Raw genomic sequence first — 18,926 nt, 5'->3', positions numbered from 1 at the left:
GAGGAGGGGAAATAAACTGTTTGGAACTAAAAGCTGTGTTGTCTGGAAGGACTTTGTTTGTGGACTGCTGAAGGGAGCCTACCACCCCTGAAGGTTTGCTACCGGGATTACAGCTATTACAGTATGGCTTCGCTGTAATCTGGTTAAATTAGATGGTACATATTCCAGCAGTTGTTCCATGGTTTCCAAGTCCTTTAGGAGAAGCCGCTGAAAGGTGTGTAATGTAACATCTGGAGGTCCTGGAGGCATCCAAATGGAAGGCAGGCGATGGGAAGACATAAAAGTTTGGGCTACCTCCTCCATGTTGTCCTGTTCCTGTTGTTTGAAGTAAAGTTTCAATTTTAATTTATGAAAAAATGTGTATAAGTAATTCCAATTAGCAAAAGCATCATACCATGTCGAGGGTACAATAGATAAGCCAAGTTCTAATATCTCCTATTGCTGTTCACTCAACACTTTAGTAGAAAGATTATATACTATTCTTTAGGGCCCCGCTGCTGTCGCCGGCCTGCTCTTAATTTTGTGAGACCTTGTTGTGTGGTGGATTGACTGGCAAGATCCGTTGCTGGTAAAAAAAAGATTCAGAGGATGGTTCAACCATTGATGCAATGGACACCGATACATTAGTATTGGATGAATCAGATGACGTCGTGCTCTTAACAGCTACCTCGTCACCTGAAGAATCACTAGAAGTGTTCACAAATCCAACCCTCTTCATCCTACGGTATCTTCTAGATCTCTTATTCACATCCATCCATGGATATACATAACCTCTGGAGTAATCCCCTTCATCTCTCTTAAATTTAGCTATTTTCTGTCCACGTATCACTAGCTTGTATTTTTCTATCATAGTTTGATGTATTAAAAGCTGGGAATCATAATTGGCGCTGCTCACGATGGTTTTAAATCCATGTGTTCTGATATACTCATGTACTAAATCATCCTTTTTTTGTGGACATGCATGTTACCTGGCCAGGCTCTTCAGGCTTCGGTTTGTGAAAGTTGGCTAGAGCGTATTTGCGATGGGCAAAACAGGTGTTGGGTGAACCTGGGAAGACCCCGGTGGAGGTGAGCTAGGTGAAGCTGGGGGATGCTTTGTATGATCTTATTAGAACTACGGTGAAGGAAATGGTATGCGCAGGTTCTTGTTGCATAGTTTGTCAGTGGGCATGGCATCTAAAGGCAAAGTTGCTTTACTTTTGAAGTAAACTGTTGTTCGGAGAAGACCTAGAGAAGCTGGTTAAGAGTTTAGGAGAATCTAAGCTTCCACATCTGCTAGAGGACAAGCCTGGCAACGTTTCCCAGGAAGATACCATGGTTCTCAAAGGCAGGTTTTTTTTTTTTTTCAAAGGAGTTGGTTCTTTCAGGGATGCTGCAGGAGAGGCTAGGATACTGGGACGGTGCCCCAAGGCAGCCCAGAGAAAATCAATGAAGGTGTAGGGGCCCACCTACTGGTAGCAGTAGGAGAAAGATAGATTGAGAACTTCTATTGAGAGTGGGTCTAGATAATAATAGACCGGTGGGTCCTTGAGATTGTCTGAGAAGAGTATGCCCTGAAGTTCACTTGCCAACTGCCAAAGCTTTTATAGAGTCTTTCTTGTCAGTCAAACAAACCTGCAGAGGCTAGTACAGCTACAAGCAGTGGTGCCAGCTACGTGGGAAGAGCATGCAGCACAGGAAGATACTTAAGGTAAAATTATGTATCATACCTGATAATTTTCTTTCCATTAATCATAGCTGATCAATCCATAGACTGGTGGGTTGTGTCCATCTACCAGCAGGTGGAGATAGAGAGCAAACTTTTGCCTCCCTATATGTGGTCATGTGCTGCCGGAAACTCCTCAGTATGTCGATATCAAAGCTCCATCCGCAGGACTCAGCACTTAGAGAATTACACCCACGAAGGGACACTCTGCCCAGCTCACCACCGCCGAAACGGGGGAGGGGAATTAACCCAGCTCATCCCCACACAAGTGGGGGAGGGGAATCCGTCCAGCTCATCCCCGCGGAGCGGGGGAGGGACACCACACCCGCCGATGCGGGGGGATCTGGCTTATCCTGCAACCGCAACCGCGGGAGGAGCTGACTGACCCTAACACCGCCGAAGCGGGAGGGGTACAAAGCTGCCCTACAGCCGCACGAAGCGGGAGGGAGTGCCGGCAGAATTTAAATCTCAATCCAGCCCCGTAAAACGGAGGGGAGAGGAATGCAGCAGCTCACTGTAACACAAACTCGTCTCAACTCTTGAAGAATCCAAGTGAAAGAAGAACTTGAACACGAAGTCCTCCTGAAGTAACTGAAGGCTAAACTTGAACCTAAAATTCAACCAGAATATAAACAGTACAGATATCTGGGAGGGGCTATGGATTGATCAGCTATGATTAATGGAAAGAAAATTATCAGGTATGATACATAATTTTACCTTCCATATCATCAAGCTGATCAATCCATAGACTGGTGGGATGTACCGAAGCAGTACTCACCCAGGGCGGGACATAGAAATCCCTGACCGCAACACTGAAGCTCCAAACCGGGCCTCCGCCCGAGCAGCCACAGTCAAGCGGTAATGCCTGGCAAAGGTATGGGCCGAAGCCCAAGTTGCCGCCTTGCAAATCTCTTCCAAGGAGACGGACCCTAAGCCGCTGCAATGGCTTCCTTGCCCATCTTGCCACTGTAGGCTTAGAAGCCTGCAGACCCTTACGAGGACCTGTAAACAGGACAAACAGATGATCTGATTTCCGGAAATCATTGGTCACTTCCAAGTATCTGATGATGACTCGTCTCACATCCAGAAATTGAGAGCAGAGTATTCCTCTGGGTAGACCTCCCTACGAAAGGAAGGGAGACAGAGCTGCTGAATCACATGGAAGCGAAAAACAATCTTGGGCAGGAAGAAAGGCACTGTGCGAATAGTCACTCCTGCCTCAGTGAACTGCAGAAAAAGCTCTCGACATGAGAGTGCCTGGAGCTCGGAAACTCTTCTGGCTGAAGTGATAGCCACCAAAAAGACTGCTTTCAACGTCAGGTCTTTCAGAGATGCCCTCGACAAGGGTTCAAAAGGCGGCTTCTGCAATGCTCTTAGCACCAGGTTGAGATTCCACGTAGGCACCACTGAGTGCAGAGGAGGGCGCAGGTGATTAACTCCCTTGAGAAAGCGCACCACATCTGGCTGCGAAGCCAGGGAAGCACCCTTCAGGCGGCCCCTGAAGCAAGCCAGAGCCGCTACCTGAACTTTCAGGGAACTGAGCGACAGGCCTTTGTCCAGACCTTCTTGCAGGAACGCCAACACTGAAGAAATTGGAGCAGTGAAGGGAGAAAGTGAGCCTGCTTCACACCACGCTGCAAAGATACGCCAAACCCTGGCATAAGCAGTAGAAGTAGAGCACTTCCTCGCTCTCAGCATAGTGGCGATGACCTTGTCTGAGAAGCCCTTCTTTCTCAGACGATGCCGCTCAATAGCCAGGCCGTAAGACCAAAGGGGGAGGGATCCTCCATCACCACGGGACCCTGATGTAACAGGCCCTGCTCCACTGGCAGCCGCAGAGGATCGCCGACTGAGAGCCTGATCAAGTCCGCATACCAGGGACGTCTGGGCCAATCCGGACCCACCAGGATTACCCTGCCGGGATGCCCTGCTTTGCCACCCGGTTTAGCACCCTGCCCAACATGGGCCAGGGCGGGAACACATAGAGAAGCTCTTGTGTCGGCCACTGTTGGAGAAGAGCATCTACTCCCAGGGATCGAGGGTCCCGTCCTCTGCTGAAAAAGCGCGGCACTTGGCAATTGGCCGATGACGCCATCAGATCTAGGCTCGGCTGGCCCCAGCGCTTCGTGATGTCCAAGAACGCCTGAGCAGATAGCTGCCACTCTCCGGGCTCCAAGGTATGGCGACTGAGAAAGTCCGCCTTGACATTCATGACTCCGGCAATGTGGGCCGCTGAAAGCTGCTCCAGGTTCGCTTCCGCCCACTGGCATAGATTCATAGCCTCCTTGGCTAGAGGGGCGCTCTTGGTACCTCCCTGGCGGTTGACATAGGCCACAGCCGTGGCATTGTCCGACAGGACCCGTACAGGCTTCAACACCAGTACCGGGATGAACTCCAACAACACCAACCGAATGGCTCTGAGTTCCAGGAGGTTGATAGACCACTTGCCTCTGCAGGAGACCAGAGCCCCTGCGCTGTCCTTCCCAAGCAGTGGGCTCCCCAGCCCATCAAAGAGGCGTCTGTCGTGACGACAATCCACTCCGGGGTCACCAGAGGCATTCCTGCAGACAACTTGTCTGTCTGCGTCCACCAGCTCAGCGCCTTGCGCACTGCTGGGTCCAAGGGAAGGCGCACAGCATAATCCTCCGACATCGGAGTCCAGCGCAGCAGCAGAGATTGTTGTAGTGGTCTCATATGAGCCCTGGCCCAGGGCACTACTTCCATCGTGGCTGTCATAGAGCCCAACAGCTGCACGTAGTCCCAAGCCCGAATAGGAGAGGCTACTAGGAACTAGTCCACCTGAGCCTGAAGCTTGACAATCCGATTGTCTGGCAGGAACACTCTGCCCACTTGGGTGTCGAATCGAACTCCCAGATACTCCAGGGACTGAGTCGGGCGCAGCTGGCTTTACTCCCAGTTGATGATCCACCCCAGGGAGCTCAAAAGAGCAACCACCCGGTTCACAGTTTTGCCGCACTCTGCATAAGAGGGGGCTTGGATCAACCAGTCGTCCAGATAAGGATGGACTTGAACTCCTTCCTTCCTCAGGAAGGCCGCGATGACCACCATTACTTTGGAGAAGGTCCGCGGAGCAGTAGCCAACCCGAACGGGAGGGCTCTGAACTGGAAGTGTCGGCCCAGTACTGCAAAACGCAGAAAGCGTTGATGAGGAGGCCAGATGGGAATATGCAAGTACGCTTCCTTGATGTCCAAGGATGCCAGGAACTCTCCTGCCTTCACTGCCGCTATAACAGAGCGGAGGGTCTCCATGCGAAAGCGCCGAACTTTCAAGGCCCAATTGACCCCTTTGAGGTCGAGGATAGGCCGTACAGAACCTCCTTTCTTTGGTATCACAAAGAAAAAGGAGTAACATCCCTTGCCAAGCTGATTTTCTGGCACCGGAACGACCGCCCCCAGGCGGATCAGATTGTCCAAGGTCTGCTGCACTGCCACAGCTTGACCGGAGACTTGCAGGGAGAGAGTACAAACCCGTCTTTTAAGGGTCGGCAGAACTCTAGCTTGTAGCCGTCTCTGATGACTTCCAGCACCCAAGCGTCTGAAGTTATTGTGGTCCACTCGCCCATAAACGAGGACAGCCGTCTTCCAATCTGCACTGAGGCGTGGACCAAGGCCCCGTCATTGGGTACGAGACCCTGGGGGAGAACCGGAGGGAGCACCTCCGGGACGGCGGTCTCTGCGAAAGGAATGCTGCTTGGGGGAGAAGTTCCTCTTGAAGGAAGAGGGGGCAGAGGAGCCCGACCTGCCCGGGCGGTACCGACGGGTTTCCTGAAACCGTCCTCTGGAGGTACCAGGGCGAGTACTAGCCCGAGCCCTGACCTCTGGTAACTTCTTGCCCTTAGACGTGCCGAGATCGGTCACGATTTTGTCCAGCTCGACCCCAAAGAGCAGCTTGCCTTTAAAAGGCAATCTAGCCAGGCGGGATTTAGAGGCATGGTCAGCAGACCAATGCTTCAGCCAAAGCCACCGCCGCGCAGAGATTGTCTGAGCCATGCCTTTAGCTGAGGCTCTCAAGACATCATACAGCAAGTCTGCCAAATAGGCTAAGCCCGATTCCAGGGCCGGCCAATCAGCCCTCAAGGAATGATCCGAGGGGGAAGCCCGCTGCACCATAGTCAGGCACGCCCTGGCCACATAGGAGCCGCAAACTGAGGCCTGCAAACTTAAAGCAGCCGCCTCAAAGGACGACCTTAAGGCCGCCTCCAATCTTCTGTCTTGGGCGTCCTTTAGGGCCGTGCCACCTTCCACCGGCAACGCCGTTTTCTTAGTCACCGCAGTGATTAAAGAATCCACGGTAGGCCACAGAAAGGCCTCACGTTCACTTACAGGCAAAGGATAGAGGCGGGACATAGCCCTAGCCACTTTAAGGCTCGCTTCCGGGACATCCCATTGAGCCGAAATTAAGGTGTGCATGGCATCATGCACGTGGAAGGTTCTAGGCGGGCGTTTCGTCCCCAGCATAATGGCAGAGCCAACAGGGGCTGAGGGAGAGACGTCCTCCGGAGAGGAAATCTTCAAAATGCCCATGGCCTGCACAAACAGGTTGGGCAAATCCTCTGAGCTAAAAAGTCGCGCTGCAGAGGGGTCATCCGCTCCATTCGAGCGGGGATCCGTCTCCTCCAAGGAATCCGCAAAGGACCGTTGGGAGAACTCAGATACGCTGCCCTCATCTACATCGGAGGAGACAAAGTCCTCCAAGGCCTGGGAATCAACCCGAGGGCGTTTACCTCCGGGGGCCTCAACCTCTTTACCTGACGAGGGAGCAGGGGCAGCGTTCTGCATAAGGAAGGCCTGATGCAGCAGCAAAATAAACTCGGGGGAGAAACCCCCCAGACTGTGCACTTCCGCAGCCTGGGCAACAGCCCTAGACGCACCCTCAACCGGCGCTCGCAAGAGCGGGGGAGAGACATGCTGCGCATCCAAGATGGCGTCCGGCGCGACACTCCGCGAAGGAGCCGCACGGGAAAAACGGCGCTTAATTTTAGCCGCCTTTGTGCCGTCGCCCAAATTAAGGGCGTTCATGGCATTAATGTCTCCTACCTCAAGGGCGGCCCAAGAAGAAGCCGTCCGAGCCGCGTGGCCGGCCAAGATGGCGGAGGCGAGGAGCGGGGGATGGGCGTTTATGGCGGGAAAAACCGCCACACCGGAGGAAGGACCGGGACACTCATCGGTCACAAAACTGTCACCCAACAAGGGCGAATCAGACTTTAAGACCCCCGCATCCCCTCTAGAAGCGCCCAAGCGATCCGGGGAGCGACTCTTTACGCCCGAGCCCTCCGACGCCATATGCCACGTGGAGATAAATCGGGGAACCCCCTGCCCGCTATAAAAAGGTAAAAATTACCTGCTTTCCGCTCCGAGCTGTAACGACCTGGTGTCCCAGTGAGTAGCTGCAATGAACGTTTAAATAAACGTCGAAATAAACGCCTTTAAGGACGTTCAAAATTTTTTTTTTTTTTTTTTTTAACGGAGCCAGCGGGAGGGGGGAGAAAAGGAGGGACCTGGCACCACCAGGTTTGCACTTGCTCAAAAGAGCCCTCAACCCCAGGCACTCAACAAAACCTAAAAATTAGGCTTGGAGGCCTAGCCAGAGCTGCTGCTGTGTGTGACCACCACCTGCTGAGATAGAGAACATACTGAGGAGTTTCCGGCAGCACATGACCACATATAGGGAGGCAAAAGTTTGCTCTCTATCTCCACCTGCTGGTAGATGGACACAACCCACCAGTCTATGGATTGATCAGCTTGATGATATGGAATCTATTTCATTGTACCAAAAAAGGAGGGCGGAGGGCACCTTCTGTCCTATATTGAACCTCGAGAGTCAACAGGGCCTTAAGGGTTCCCAAGTTCTGCTTGGAGACTTTATGGTCAGTAATTGTGGAAGTCTGGCGGGGGGGGGGGATATTTGACATCACTGGACTTAACAGAGGTGTATTTGCATAATTCTATTCAGAAAGTGCATCAGAGTTATCCTTTTTGTTAGAACAGTTTAAAATAAAACTTTGGTTCAAATGTTTGAAAAGTGGATGAAAACATCCACCCTAAGACTGGAAAGAGTCTACAAGCCCTGCTAGACAAGATCCTAAGCAAAACACTTCATTTCAATCATAAGGAATAGAACCTCAATTTAACAAAATCTGCATTCTTGGGGCTCTGTTTATTAAGCTGCGCTGGAGACGCGCTAAATTTTCAATGCATGCTAATGAGAGAGACACCCATTATATTTCTATGGGTGTCTCTATCATTAGCGCACACTAATCTTTAGCGTGCACTAAAAAGTTTGCGAGCCTACAGCACGGCTTAGTAAACAGGGCCCTTATTTGTAAGAGGGATAAAACTGAATATTCAAGTACGAACCACATAAGTAAACAGAGGATCTACTGAAAAGGGGGATGGATCAACATAGCTATAGTTAAGAAAATGCCACTGCTACAGAGACCAAGGCATAAGCCAAAGTGCAGTGGCATGGAACTGCCAATCAATATACTTAAACAGCAGGACTGATAGCAGGAATCTGCTATTACAGAGACAAAACTTTATATTATTGCTATGAGAGATCTCTTGTTAAGAAGTTTTATGGTAGGTGGGGCATATCTCCACATGCACTCAGTGTGTTCTGGAATCTGTCCCAGGGAAAAAAAGCACCCAGCCAGGTTTTTAGGATACCCACAATGAATATTCATGAGATAGATTTGCATGCATTATTCCCCACAACATGCACATTTCTCATACATATTTATTGTGGATGTCCTGAAAAGCTGACTAGCTGGGGCTTTTCCAGGAAAGTTTTCAGAACCAATTTAGAATTATGTCAAAATCTTTGCTGAAATGCATAATTCCTCCTCATAGGTATAGACAATTATTGTTATTTGGGGGGCCCTTTTACTAAAGGGCGTTAAGTCTTAATGATGTGAAAAACAGGCTACTGCAAAATGTGTTAAAAGTGTTTTGCAGCATTTTGCCTGCTAGTATGTGATATGTGTGAATTAACTATATTTTTTAAGAGGGGGCACGTCATGGGTGGTGAATGGGCATGGAAGCGTTAACCAGCCAGTGTGTTCATACTGGCACATGATAACTGGCTAACGCTGTTAGCACCTTCTATATAGGAGGTGGTAAGTGCTCCTACATAAATTTTCTGCAAGTCCCACATGCTTATTGAAAAATTAGCACTGGACCAGCAAAATAAATGAAATTAAAAAAAAAATTATGCCCAGAATCTAACACCCTTTGATAAAATGGCCCCTTGGTTTGATGAAAAGTGAGCCAGTTTTCAGAAGGGTTTGATGCACTCTGGCCAAACGGGTACTATTGTACCAACTCTATTTATTGCTTTTTGTTTCTTTGTATTTTTGATCAGTAGTTGATTTGAAGCCACACATTTTTCATTTATTATAGAGAATCCCTTTGAACTTGGGAATCAGTTATGAATCTGACAGCTCCTTCTATATTTTTCCTTTTGTCTTTTCGTTATTATTTTGTCCTTTGTTTTGCAATTCAAAAATCAGTTTAGTTGACTTCTGTTACCTGTACTTAGCATACTGTTGTATAATTTTGTTGAACATTTTGTTTTGTACATCTGATACAAACAATCAAAACATAATAGGTTTTTACTGAACTTCTGTATGTTATTTATCTGTACTGAAGATATGTGTGTGTGTATGTGCGCAGACATCTCGATTTGAAATGTTTTATGATTTTTAAAAATTTTTTTATTTTACTGCTTCTGTTTGATTAGTGGATTCACTGCTCCATTTTATATGTACAATTATGCAGACCCAGTTCCATTCAAGACACAGTTGTTCAGCTTAATGTAATTAATCAAGGTATATACCTTGATTAATTACATTAAGCTGAACAACTGTGTCTTGTATACCCATCAAAAGATCTGCATAACATTTTAGGAGTTACTGCTACTGTTTTAATCTCAATCCAATGCAGAGAAAATACAAATGCCAACAAATTGCAAATCAATGTTCATATCTAATAATGCATATACCACTCATCCTGTGGTATTGAAGCAGAAAGGTATGCTTACATTATCAAATCCTCCAAGCTTATGCACGAGCCTGAATAATTTAAAGAGGTTCAGATTTCTGTATCCAAGTACAGGTCGTTTGTTAATTGTAGTCCCTGAAAAAGAATACAATAAAATAGTCTTTAGCCTATATACATAGTGAAAATTATTTTATTGAGATACTGCATAAAATATTTAATTCTAAAGAACATTCCATATACTATAGTCAAACATTTTTCAAATATATTCAGAATTGGGTACAATCATAAACCTTAGCAAAACTGAAATTCACTTGTAATATGTGTTTGCTGTTCTAGCCCTCAAACCTCCATGGATATTCATTCCTATATAAGCATTATTTGCATGTAAGCCTTCAACATTATTTTCAAAAAAACAGCATTAGAAATTCACTCTAGGCTAGGACCTTGTTATATGGTAAAGGATAGCAGACAAACAAAATGGCTTATTATACTAAAGGGTGTTAAGCTCTTAACGTGCGGTTAGCGTGTGCAAACAGGCTACTGCAGGAATGTGTTAAAGCAGCATTTCCCAAACTATGCGCTGCAGCAAATCTCAACTTCCCTCCCGCCCAAACTCCTACTGCACACAGCAGTGGCAGAAAAATAACAACAACAAAAAAGCAAGTGCACGACTGCAGCAGCCTTCAAGCATGTGCTGTCAGTTCTGCCGGTCCTCTGCCCCCGGAACTGGTAGATGAAGTCAGCGGGGGCAGAGGACCAACAGAGCCAACAGCACATGCCTGAAGGCTGCTGCGAACCCACACTTTTAATTTTTTTGTCACGGTCAATGGAGACAGGGAGTAGACGGCATTTAGGACTCAGAGGTGACTGCTAAGGAGGTTGAATGAAAACAGGAGACGGGATGAAGTAAACAAAAATGGAAGCCAATACGTCAGTAGTCTCTGTTACGATTCCCATTTAAAAAAAAGCAAGCAAACCTATGAGCTGCTGCATCCGAGTTGTCATTCTTCATTGTTGGTTGCATTCTTTATTTAATCTCACTTATATTTTTAAACATGCTGGCTTGTGCAGCATACAGATGTACAAAGAGGAAGTATAATAATGGAATAACATTTCATAGGTAGAATAGTAACTTGTTATAAATCGTAATCAGTGTGTTATTTGGAGGGCCTGGTTATAGGGACACCCTAGCACTGATATATTTGTGCAGATAAAAGATGGAGACCTGTGTGGCTAGGGGGGTGTGGGAGGTTTGGGGAGTGCCATGAAAAGCTACTCAGACAGTGAACTGAAAAAATTTGGAAACCACTGTGTTTGGTTATATTTTGTCTGCTTGCATGTGCATGGACAAGACGTGGGTATGGCAGTGTTAGCCAGCTAGCATGTTATGATTAGTGTGCAATAACTGGTTTAATACAGAGTTAATGCAGGAGCACTTAGAGCTTTCTAAATAAGAGGTAGTGAGTGTTCCTGTGTTAACTCTAGGCAGGTACCACACACTAATGATATAAGCATATGACCTGCAAAATAAAAATAAATAAAAAATGTGCCGCGTAAAATTTTCAGAAAGAGCCCAGTAAAATCCTGTGTTAAAATGCACTAAATGCTAATTTTAATGCACATTAGTTAAAAGGGCCCCCCCCCATCTGTCCCATAAGACTAAATGGAACATTTTAGTCTATCAGCCATCATCTACTACTTTCTTGTGGGTGATATGCCAATATATAAATAATGTATTATGTCTATAATGATTTCACAGTGACTTTGATGATTTCTCGGGGACCACTGGTTCCTTCCTGTGATCTATGTCCTTCACCTCTACTTTTGATAAAGGTCACACAGAATACATATATAAGAAGATAAATTGCTTATCTGCCATAAAAGTATTCTTTGATAACCACAATACAATAAGGTAAAATTATGTATCATACCTGATAATTTTCTTTCCATTAATCATAGCTGATCAATCCATAGACTGGTGGGTTGTGTCCATCTACCAGCAGGTGGAGATAGAGAGCAAAGCTTTTGCCTCCCTATATGTGGTCATGTGCTGCCGGAAACTCCTCAGTATGTCGATATCAAAGCTCCATCCGCAGGACTCAGCACAGAGAATTACACCCACAAAGGGACACTCTGCCCAGCTCACCACTGCCGAAACGGGGGAGGGGAATTAACCCAGCTCATCCCCACACAAGTGGGGGAGGGGAATCCGTCCAGCTCATCCCCGCGGAGCGGGGGAGGGACACCACCCCGCCGATGCGGAGGGATCTGGCTTATCCTGCAACCGCGGGAGGAGCTGACTGACCCTAACACCGCCGAAGCGGGAGGGGTACAAAGCTGCCCTACAGCCGCACGAAGCGGGTGGGAGCGCCGGCAGAATTTCTGTCTCAATCCAGCCCCGTAAAACGGAGGGGAGAGGAATGCAGCAGCTCACTGTAACACAAACTCGTCTCAACTCTTGAAGAATCCAATTGAAAAAACTTGAACACGAAGTCCTCCTGAACAGGAACTGAAGACTAAACTTGAACCTGAAATGCAACCAGAATATAAACAGTACAGATATCTGGGAGGGGCTATGGATTGATCAGCTATGATTAATGGAAAGAAAATTATCAGGAATGATACATAATTTTACCTTCCATATCATCATGCTGATCAATCCATAGACTGGTGGGATGTACCGAAGCAGTACTCACCCAGGGCGGGACATAGAAATCCCTGACCGCAACACTGAAGCTCCAAACCGGGCCTCCGCCCGAGCAGCCACAGTCAAGCGGTAATGCCTGGAGAAGGTATGGGCCGATGCCCAAGTTGCCGCCTTGCATATCTCCTCCAAGGAGACGGACCCGGCCTCTGCCATCGAGGCCACCTGAGCTCTAGTGGAGTGAGCCTTCAGCTGAATAGGCGGCACCTTCCCCGCGGCCACATAAGCCGCTGCAATGGCTTCCTTGACCCATCTTGCCACTGTAGGCTTAGCAGCCTGCAGACCCTTACGAGGACCTGCAAACAGGACAAACAGATGATCCGATTTCCGGAAATCATTGGTTACTTCCAAGTATCTGATGATGATTCGTCTCACATCCAGATATTTGAGAGCAGAGTATTCCTCTGGGTAGTCCTCCCTACGAAAGGAAGGGAGATAGAGCTGCTGATTCACATGGAAGCGAGAAACAATCTTGGGCAGGAAGGAAGGCACTGTGCGAATAGTCACTCTTGCCTCAGTGAACTGCAGAAAAGGCTCTCGACATGAGAGTGCCTGGAGCTCGGAAACTCTTCTGGCTGAAGTGATAGCCACCAAAAAGACTGCTTTCAACGTCAGGTCTTTCAGAGATGCCCTCGACAAGGGTTCAAAAGGCGGCTTCTGCAAGGCTATATTAATAGGTTGAAAAATATTATTGTTGTAACTATGGTATGTCACTCAACTGCAGATAAGAGTAAGTCCCAAGAAGGATTGAAATAATAGAAATAGTGTCTGCGTGGTAATCTCAATTCAAACAAGTTGGACTATACAGGTTTTCGATTAGACTCTCCAAATGCAATAAACCGATAGGATACCTTCTGGAATGGATGGTACCATGGTATGTTAACCCTGGTATCACCCTATGAGATAGGGTGAAGAGGGGAATGTTAATATGTGATCAAGCTTGGGGCCTATCTACTGGAATAGTGGTGGGCCAAGCTACATAGCTTTAAACAGCTGAGAAGCACTAACTAGGCCTGATAGTCAGCTGATGGCCTTATAGCAGAGAGCCTGCAAGAGCAGGACTGCTTGGTGAGTCTTAAAGAAACCTGGTGCAACTTCTAAATTGAGTGTAACACCTAAAATGAAGAAATTAAAGACAGAAATGATAGAAGTTTGGTTCATAACATGGAGTCTGTCTTTAGAAGATGGCACCCAGATCACAAGATGATATGAGAAAGATTTGCCCATGTTTGGATATTAGTCTCCAAGGAGTTGTTTACAAAAAGGGAAATTGCACAATAAGTTGCAATACTAAAACGGAAGGAGAGATGGGCACCTGACCGGTAGTAAAGTATGATTCAGAGGTTATGCAAGATTAAGGAAAAAAAAGTGTCTTGCCATAGACTTGTATTGAGACCAACTCCTATAAAAGAGATGAGAATTAGACAGATTTTTGGAACATTCCCCAATGTCTCTCCGAGGGCAAAGCTCTGTCCAATTGAGCCTCGAATCTGTCCGATGAATGTACCTGACTAATACCTGATTTGGTAAGAATAAAAAGACTATTTCTTTAACTAAACTGTCTCTGTCTTCACTTCAATCCATTCTCTACCTTTCATCTGTCTTACAATACAACACACACATAAGTAAGATTTCTAACTGTAACAGCGTTATAGATATTTTATAGATTTAATGCGGGCACATAACTGGCCAAAGATTCACTTAGATCCAAAGAGACAGAAAGCTGTGGTCATGGGAATAAGATTTGAACTGCGCCTTCTGATGCCTCCCCAGTGGCGATACCCATGGGAAAGGGTGTCACTGGAATTCAGGGAGGCGGTCCACAAGATCATAGAAGAACAAACCCTCTGTACACCTCCATGTGGAAGGATCCCACGGGGGTCTATAGAGGCGTAGATTAAAAACAGCTCTTAGCACCAGGTTGAGATTCCACGCAGGCACCACTGAGCGCAGAGGAGGGCGCAGGTGATTAACTCCCTTGAGAAAACGTACCACATCTGGCTGCGAAGCCAGGGAAGCACCCTTCAGGCGGCCCCTGAAGCAAGCCAGAGCCGCTACCTGGACTTTAAGGGAACTGAGCGACAGGCCTTTCTCCAGACCTTCTTGCAGGAACGCCAGCACTGAAGAAATTGGAGCAGTGAAGGGAGAAAGTGAGCCTGCTTCACACCACGCTGCAAAGATACGCCAAACCCTGGCGTAAGCAGTAGAAGTAGAGCGCTTCCTCGCTCTCAGCATAGTGGCGATGACTTTGTCTGAGAAGCCCTTCTTCCTCAGACGCTGCCGCTCAATAGCCAGGCCGTAAGACCAAAGGGGGAGGGATCCTCCATCACCACGGGACCCTGATGCAACAGGCCCTGCTCCACTGGCAGCTGCAGAGGTTCGTCCACTGAGAGCCTGATCAAGTCCACATACCAGGGACGTCTGGGCCAGTCCGGACCCACCAGGATTATCCGGCCCGGATGCTTTGCCACCCGGTCTAGTACCCTGCCCAACATGGGCCAGGGCGGGAACACATAGAGAAGCTCTTGTGTCGGCCACTGTTGGAGAAGAGCATCTACTCCCAGAGATCGAGGGTCCCGTCCTCTGCTGAAAAAGCGCGGCACTTGGCAATTGGCCGATGACGCCATCAGATCTAGGCTCGGCTGGCCCCAGCGCTTCGTGATGTCCAAGAACGCCTGAGCCGATAACTGCCACTCTCCGGGATCCAAGGTATGGCGACTGAGAAAGTCCGCCTCGACATTCATGACTCCGGCAATGTGGGCCGCTGACAGCTGTTCCAGGTTTGCTTCCGCCCACTGGCATAGATTCATGGCTTCCTTGGCTAGAGGGGCGCTCTTGGTACCTCCCTGGCGGTTGACATAGGCCACAGCCGTGGCATTGTCCGACAGGACCCGTACTGGCTTCAACGCCAGTACCGGGAGGAACTTCAAAAGCGCCAACCGAATGGCTCTGAGTTCCAGGAGGTTGATAGACCACTTTGCCTCTGCAGGAGACCAGAGCCCCTGCGCTGTCCTTCCCATGCAGTGGGCTCCCCAGCCCTTCAAAGAGGCATCCGTCGTGACGACAATCCACTCCGGGGTCACAAGAGGCATCCCTGCAGACAATTTGTCTGTCTTCAGCCACCAGCTCAGCGCCTTGCGCACTGCTGGGTCCAAGGGAAGGCGCACAGCATAATCCTCCGACACCGGAGTCCAGCGCTGCAGCAGAGAGTGTTGTAGTGGTCTCATATGAGCCCTGGCCCAGGGCACTACTTCCATCATGGCCGTCATAGAGCCCAACAGCTGCACATAGTCCCAAGCCCGAAGCGGAGAGGCTACTAGGAACTGGTCCACCTGAGCCTGAAGTTTGACAATCCGATTGTCCGGCAGGAACACTCTGCCCACTTGGGTGTCGAATCGAACTCCCAGATACTCCAGGGACTGAGTCGGGCGCAGCTGGCTTTTCTCCCAGTTGATGATCCACCCCAGGGAGCTCAAAAGAGCAATCACCCGGTCCACAGCTTTGCCGCACTCTGCATAAGAGGGGGCTCGGATCAACCAGTCGTCCAGATAAGGATGGACTTGTACTCCTTCCTTTCGCAGGAAGGCCGCGATGACCACCATTACTTTGGAGAAGGTCCGCGGAGCAGTAGCCAACCCGAACGGGAGGGCTCTGAACTGGAAGTGTCGGCCCAGGACTGCAAAATGCAGAAAGCGTTGATGAGGAGGCCAGATGGGAATATGCAAGTACGCTTCCTTGATGTCCAAGGATGCCAGGAACTCCCCTGCCTTCACTGCCACTATAACAGAGTGGAGAGTCTCCATGCGAAAGTGCCAAACTTTCAAGGCCCGATTGACCCCTTTGAGGTCGAGGATAGGCCGGACAGAACCTCCTTTCTTTGGTACCACAAAGTAAATGGAGTAACGTCCCTTGCCAAGCTGATTTTCTGGCACCGGAACGACCGCACCCAGGCGGATCAAATTGTCCAAGGTCTGCTGCACTGCCACAGCTTTGACCGGAGACTTGCAGGGAGAGAGTACAAACCCGTCTCTTAAGGGTCGGCAGAACTCTAGCTTGTAGCCGTCTCTGATGACTTCCAGCACCCAAGCGTCTGAAGTTACCCTGGTCCACTCGCCCAGAAACGAGGACAGGCGTCCTCCAATCTGCACTGGGCCATGGACCAGGACCCCGTCATTGGGTACGAGACCCTGGGGGAGTTCCGGAGGGCGCACCTCCGGGACGGTGGTCTCTGCGAAAGGAATGCTGCTTGGGGGAGAAGTTCCTCTTGAAGGAAGAGGGGGCAGAGGAGCCCGACTTGCCCGGGCGGTACCGTCGGGCTTCCTGAAACCGTCCTCTGGAGTTACAGGGGCGAGCACTGGCCCGAGCCCTGACCTCTGGTAACCTCTTGCCCTTAGACGTGCCGAGATCGGTCACAATCTTGTCCAACTCGACCCCAAAGAGCAGCTTGCCTTTAAAAGGCAACTTAGCCAGGCGGGACTTAGAGGCGTGGTCAGCAGACCAATGTTTCAGCCAAAGCCAGCGCCGCGCAGAGATTGTCTGAGCCATACCTTTAGCCGAGGCTCTCAAGACATCATACAGTAAGTCTGCCAAATAAGCCAAGCCCGATTCCAGGGCCGGCCAATCAGCCCTCAAGGAAGGATCCGAGGGGGAAGCCCGCTGCACAATCGTCAGGCACGCCCTGGCCACATAGGAGCCGCAAACTGAGGCCTGCAAACTTAAGGCAGCCGCCTCGAAGGACGACCTTAAGGCCGCCTCCAATCTTCTGTCTTGGGCGTCTTTTAGGGCCGTGCCACCTTCCACCGGCAACGCCGTTTTCTTAGTCACCGCAGTGATTAAAGAATCCACGGTAGGCCAAAGAAAGGCCTCACGTTCACTTTCAGGCAAAGGATAGAGGCGGGACATAGCCATAGCCACTTTGAGGCTCGCTTCCGGGACATCCCATTGAGCCGAAATTAAGGTGTGCATGGCATCATGAACGTGGAAGGTTCTAGGCGGGCGCTTTGTCCCCAGCATAATGGCGGAGCCAACAGGGGCTGAGGGAGAGACTTCCTCTGGAGAGGAAATCTTCAAAATGCTCATGGCCTGCACTAACAGGTTGGGCAAATCCTCTGAGCGAAAGGTCCGCGCTGCAGAGGGGTCATCCGCTCCATCCGAGCGGGAATCCGTCTCCTCCAAGGAATCCCCAAAGGACCGTTGGGAGAACTCAGATACACTGCCCTCATCTACATCAGAGGAGACAGAGTCCTCTAAGCCCTGGGAATCCACCCGAGGGCGTTTACTTCCAGGGGCCTCAACCCCTTTGTCGGACAAGGGAGAAGGGGCAGCGTTTTGCATAAGGAAGGCCTGATGCAGCAGCAAAATAAACTCGGGGGAGAAACCCCCCAGACTGTGTATTTCAGCAGCCTGGGCCACGGCCCTAGACGCACCCTCAACCGGCGCTCGCAAGAGCGGGGGAGAAACATGCTGCGTGCATCCAAGATGGCATCCGGCGCGACACTCCGCGAAGGAGCCGCGTGGGAAGAACGGCGCTTAACTTTAGCCGCTTTTTTGCCGTCGCCCAAATCAAGGGCGGCCATGGCATGAACGTCTCCCAGCTCAAGGGCGGCCCAAGAAGAAGCCGTCCGAGCAGAGTGGCCGGCCAAGATGGCGGAGGCGAGCAGCGGGGATGGGCGTTTATGGCGGGAAAAACCGCCGCACCGGAGGAAGACCCGGGACACTGACCGGCCTCCAAACTGACACCCAACAAGGGCGAATCAGACTTTAAAACCCCAGCATCCCCGCTAGAAGCGCACACGCGGTCCGGGGAGCGATTCTTTGCGCCCTCGCCCTCCGACGCCATAGGCCACGTGGAGATCGATCGGGGAACCCCCTGCCCGCTATAAAAAGGTAAAAATTACCTGCTTCTCGCTCCGAGCTGTAACGACCTGGTGTCCCAGTGAGTAGCTGCAATAAACGTTTAAATAAACGTCGAAATAAACGCCCTTAAGGACGTCCAAAATTTTTTTTTTTTTTTTTAACGGAGCCAGCGGGAGGGGGGAGAAAAGGAGGGACCTGGCGCCACCAGGTTTGCACTTGCTCAAGGAGAGCCCTCAACCCCAGGTACTCAACAAAACCTAAAAATTAGGCTTGGAGACCTAGCCAGAGCTGCTGCTGTGTGTGACCACCACCTGCTGAGATAGAGAACATACTGAGGAGTTTCCGGCAGCACATGACCACATATAGGGAGGCAAAAGCTTTGCTCTCTATCTCCACCTGCTGGTAGATGGACACAACCCACCAGTCTATGGATTGATCAGCATGATGATATGGAAGTGACATATCATGTGATAATACTGTGCTGGCATGGAGTTTTCTAGGTATATACAGTGCTATTCACATGTGCTGCTGGACCTACACGTGCCCAATTTTTCAGTAAACCAAGCTTAGAGGAAAGCTTTCCAACAGGAAACAGAGCTCCTATTAGAAGTAACAATTTTGCTTTTGCTGATAATTAGATTT

At 49.3% G+C, this 18,926-nt stretch overlaps 1 protein-coding gene across 2 annotated transcripts in view; it reads right to left on the bottom strand.

Annotated features, from left to right (window-relative positions):
* The window catches only part of ARID4B (AT-rich interaction domain 4B), a 1,313,885-nt gene that overhangs the window by 460,490 nt on the left and 834,469 nt on the right, over positions 1 to 18,926 (bottom strand). For both annotated transcript variants that reach the window (XM_030198147.1, XM_030198148.1), the window contains exon 13: positions 9,765 to 9,859. In XM_030198147.1, the coding sequence (XP_030054007.1) occupies positions 9,765 to 9,859 (95 nt within the window). The remainder of the gene's footprint in view (positions 1 to 9,764; positions 9,860 to 18,926) is intronic.

Source organism: Microcaecilia unicolor, chromosome 3, assembly GCF_901765095.1.
Source record: "Microcaecilia unicolor chromosome 3, aMicUni1.1, whole genome shotgun sequence".
In the NCBI taxonomy this organism is placed as follows: domain Eukaryota; kingdom Metazoa; phylum Chordata; class Amphibia; order Gymnophiona; family Siphonopidae; genus Microcaecilia; species Microcaecilia unicolor.
Note: the sequence above shows the minus strand (reverse complement) of the source record. Positions and strands in the feature narration are given on the sequence as shown.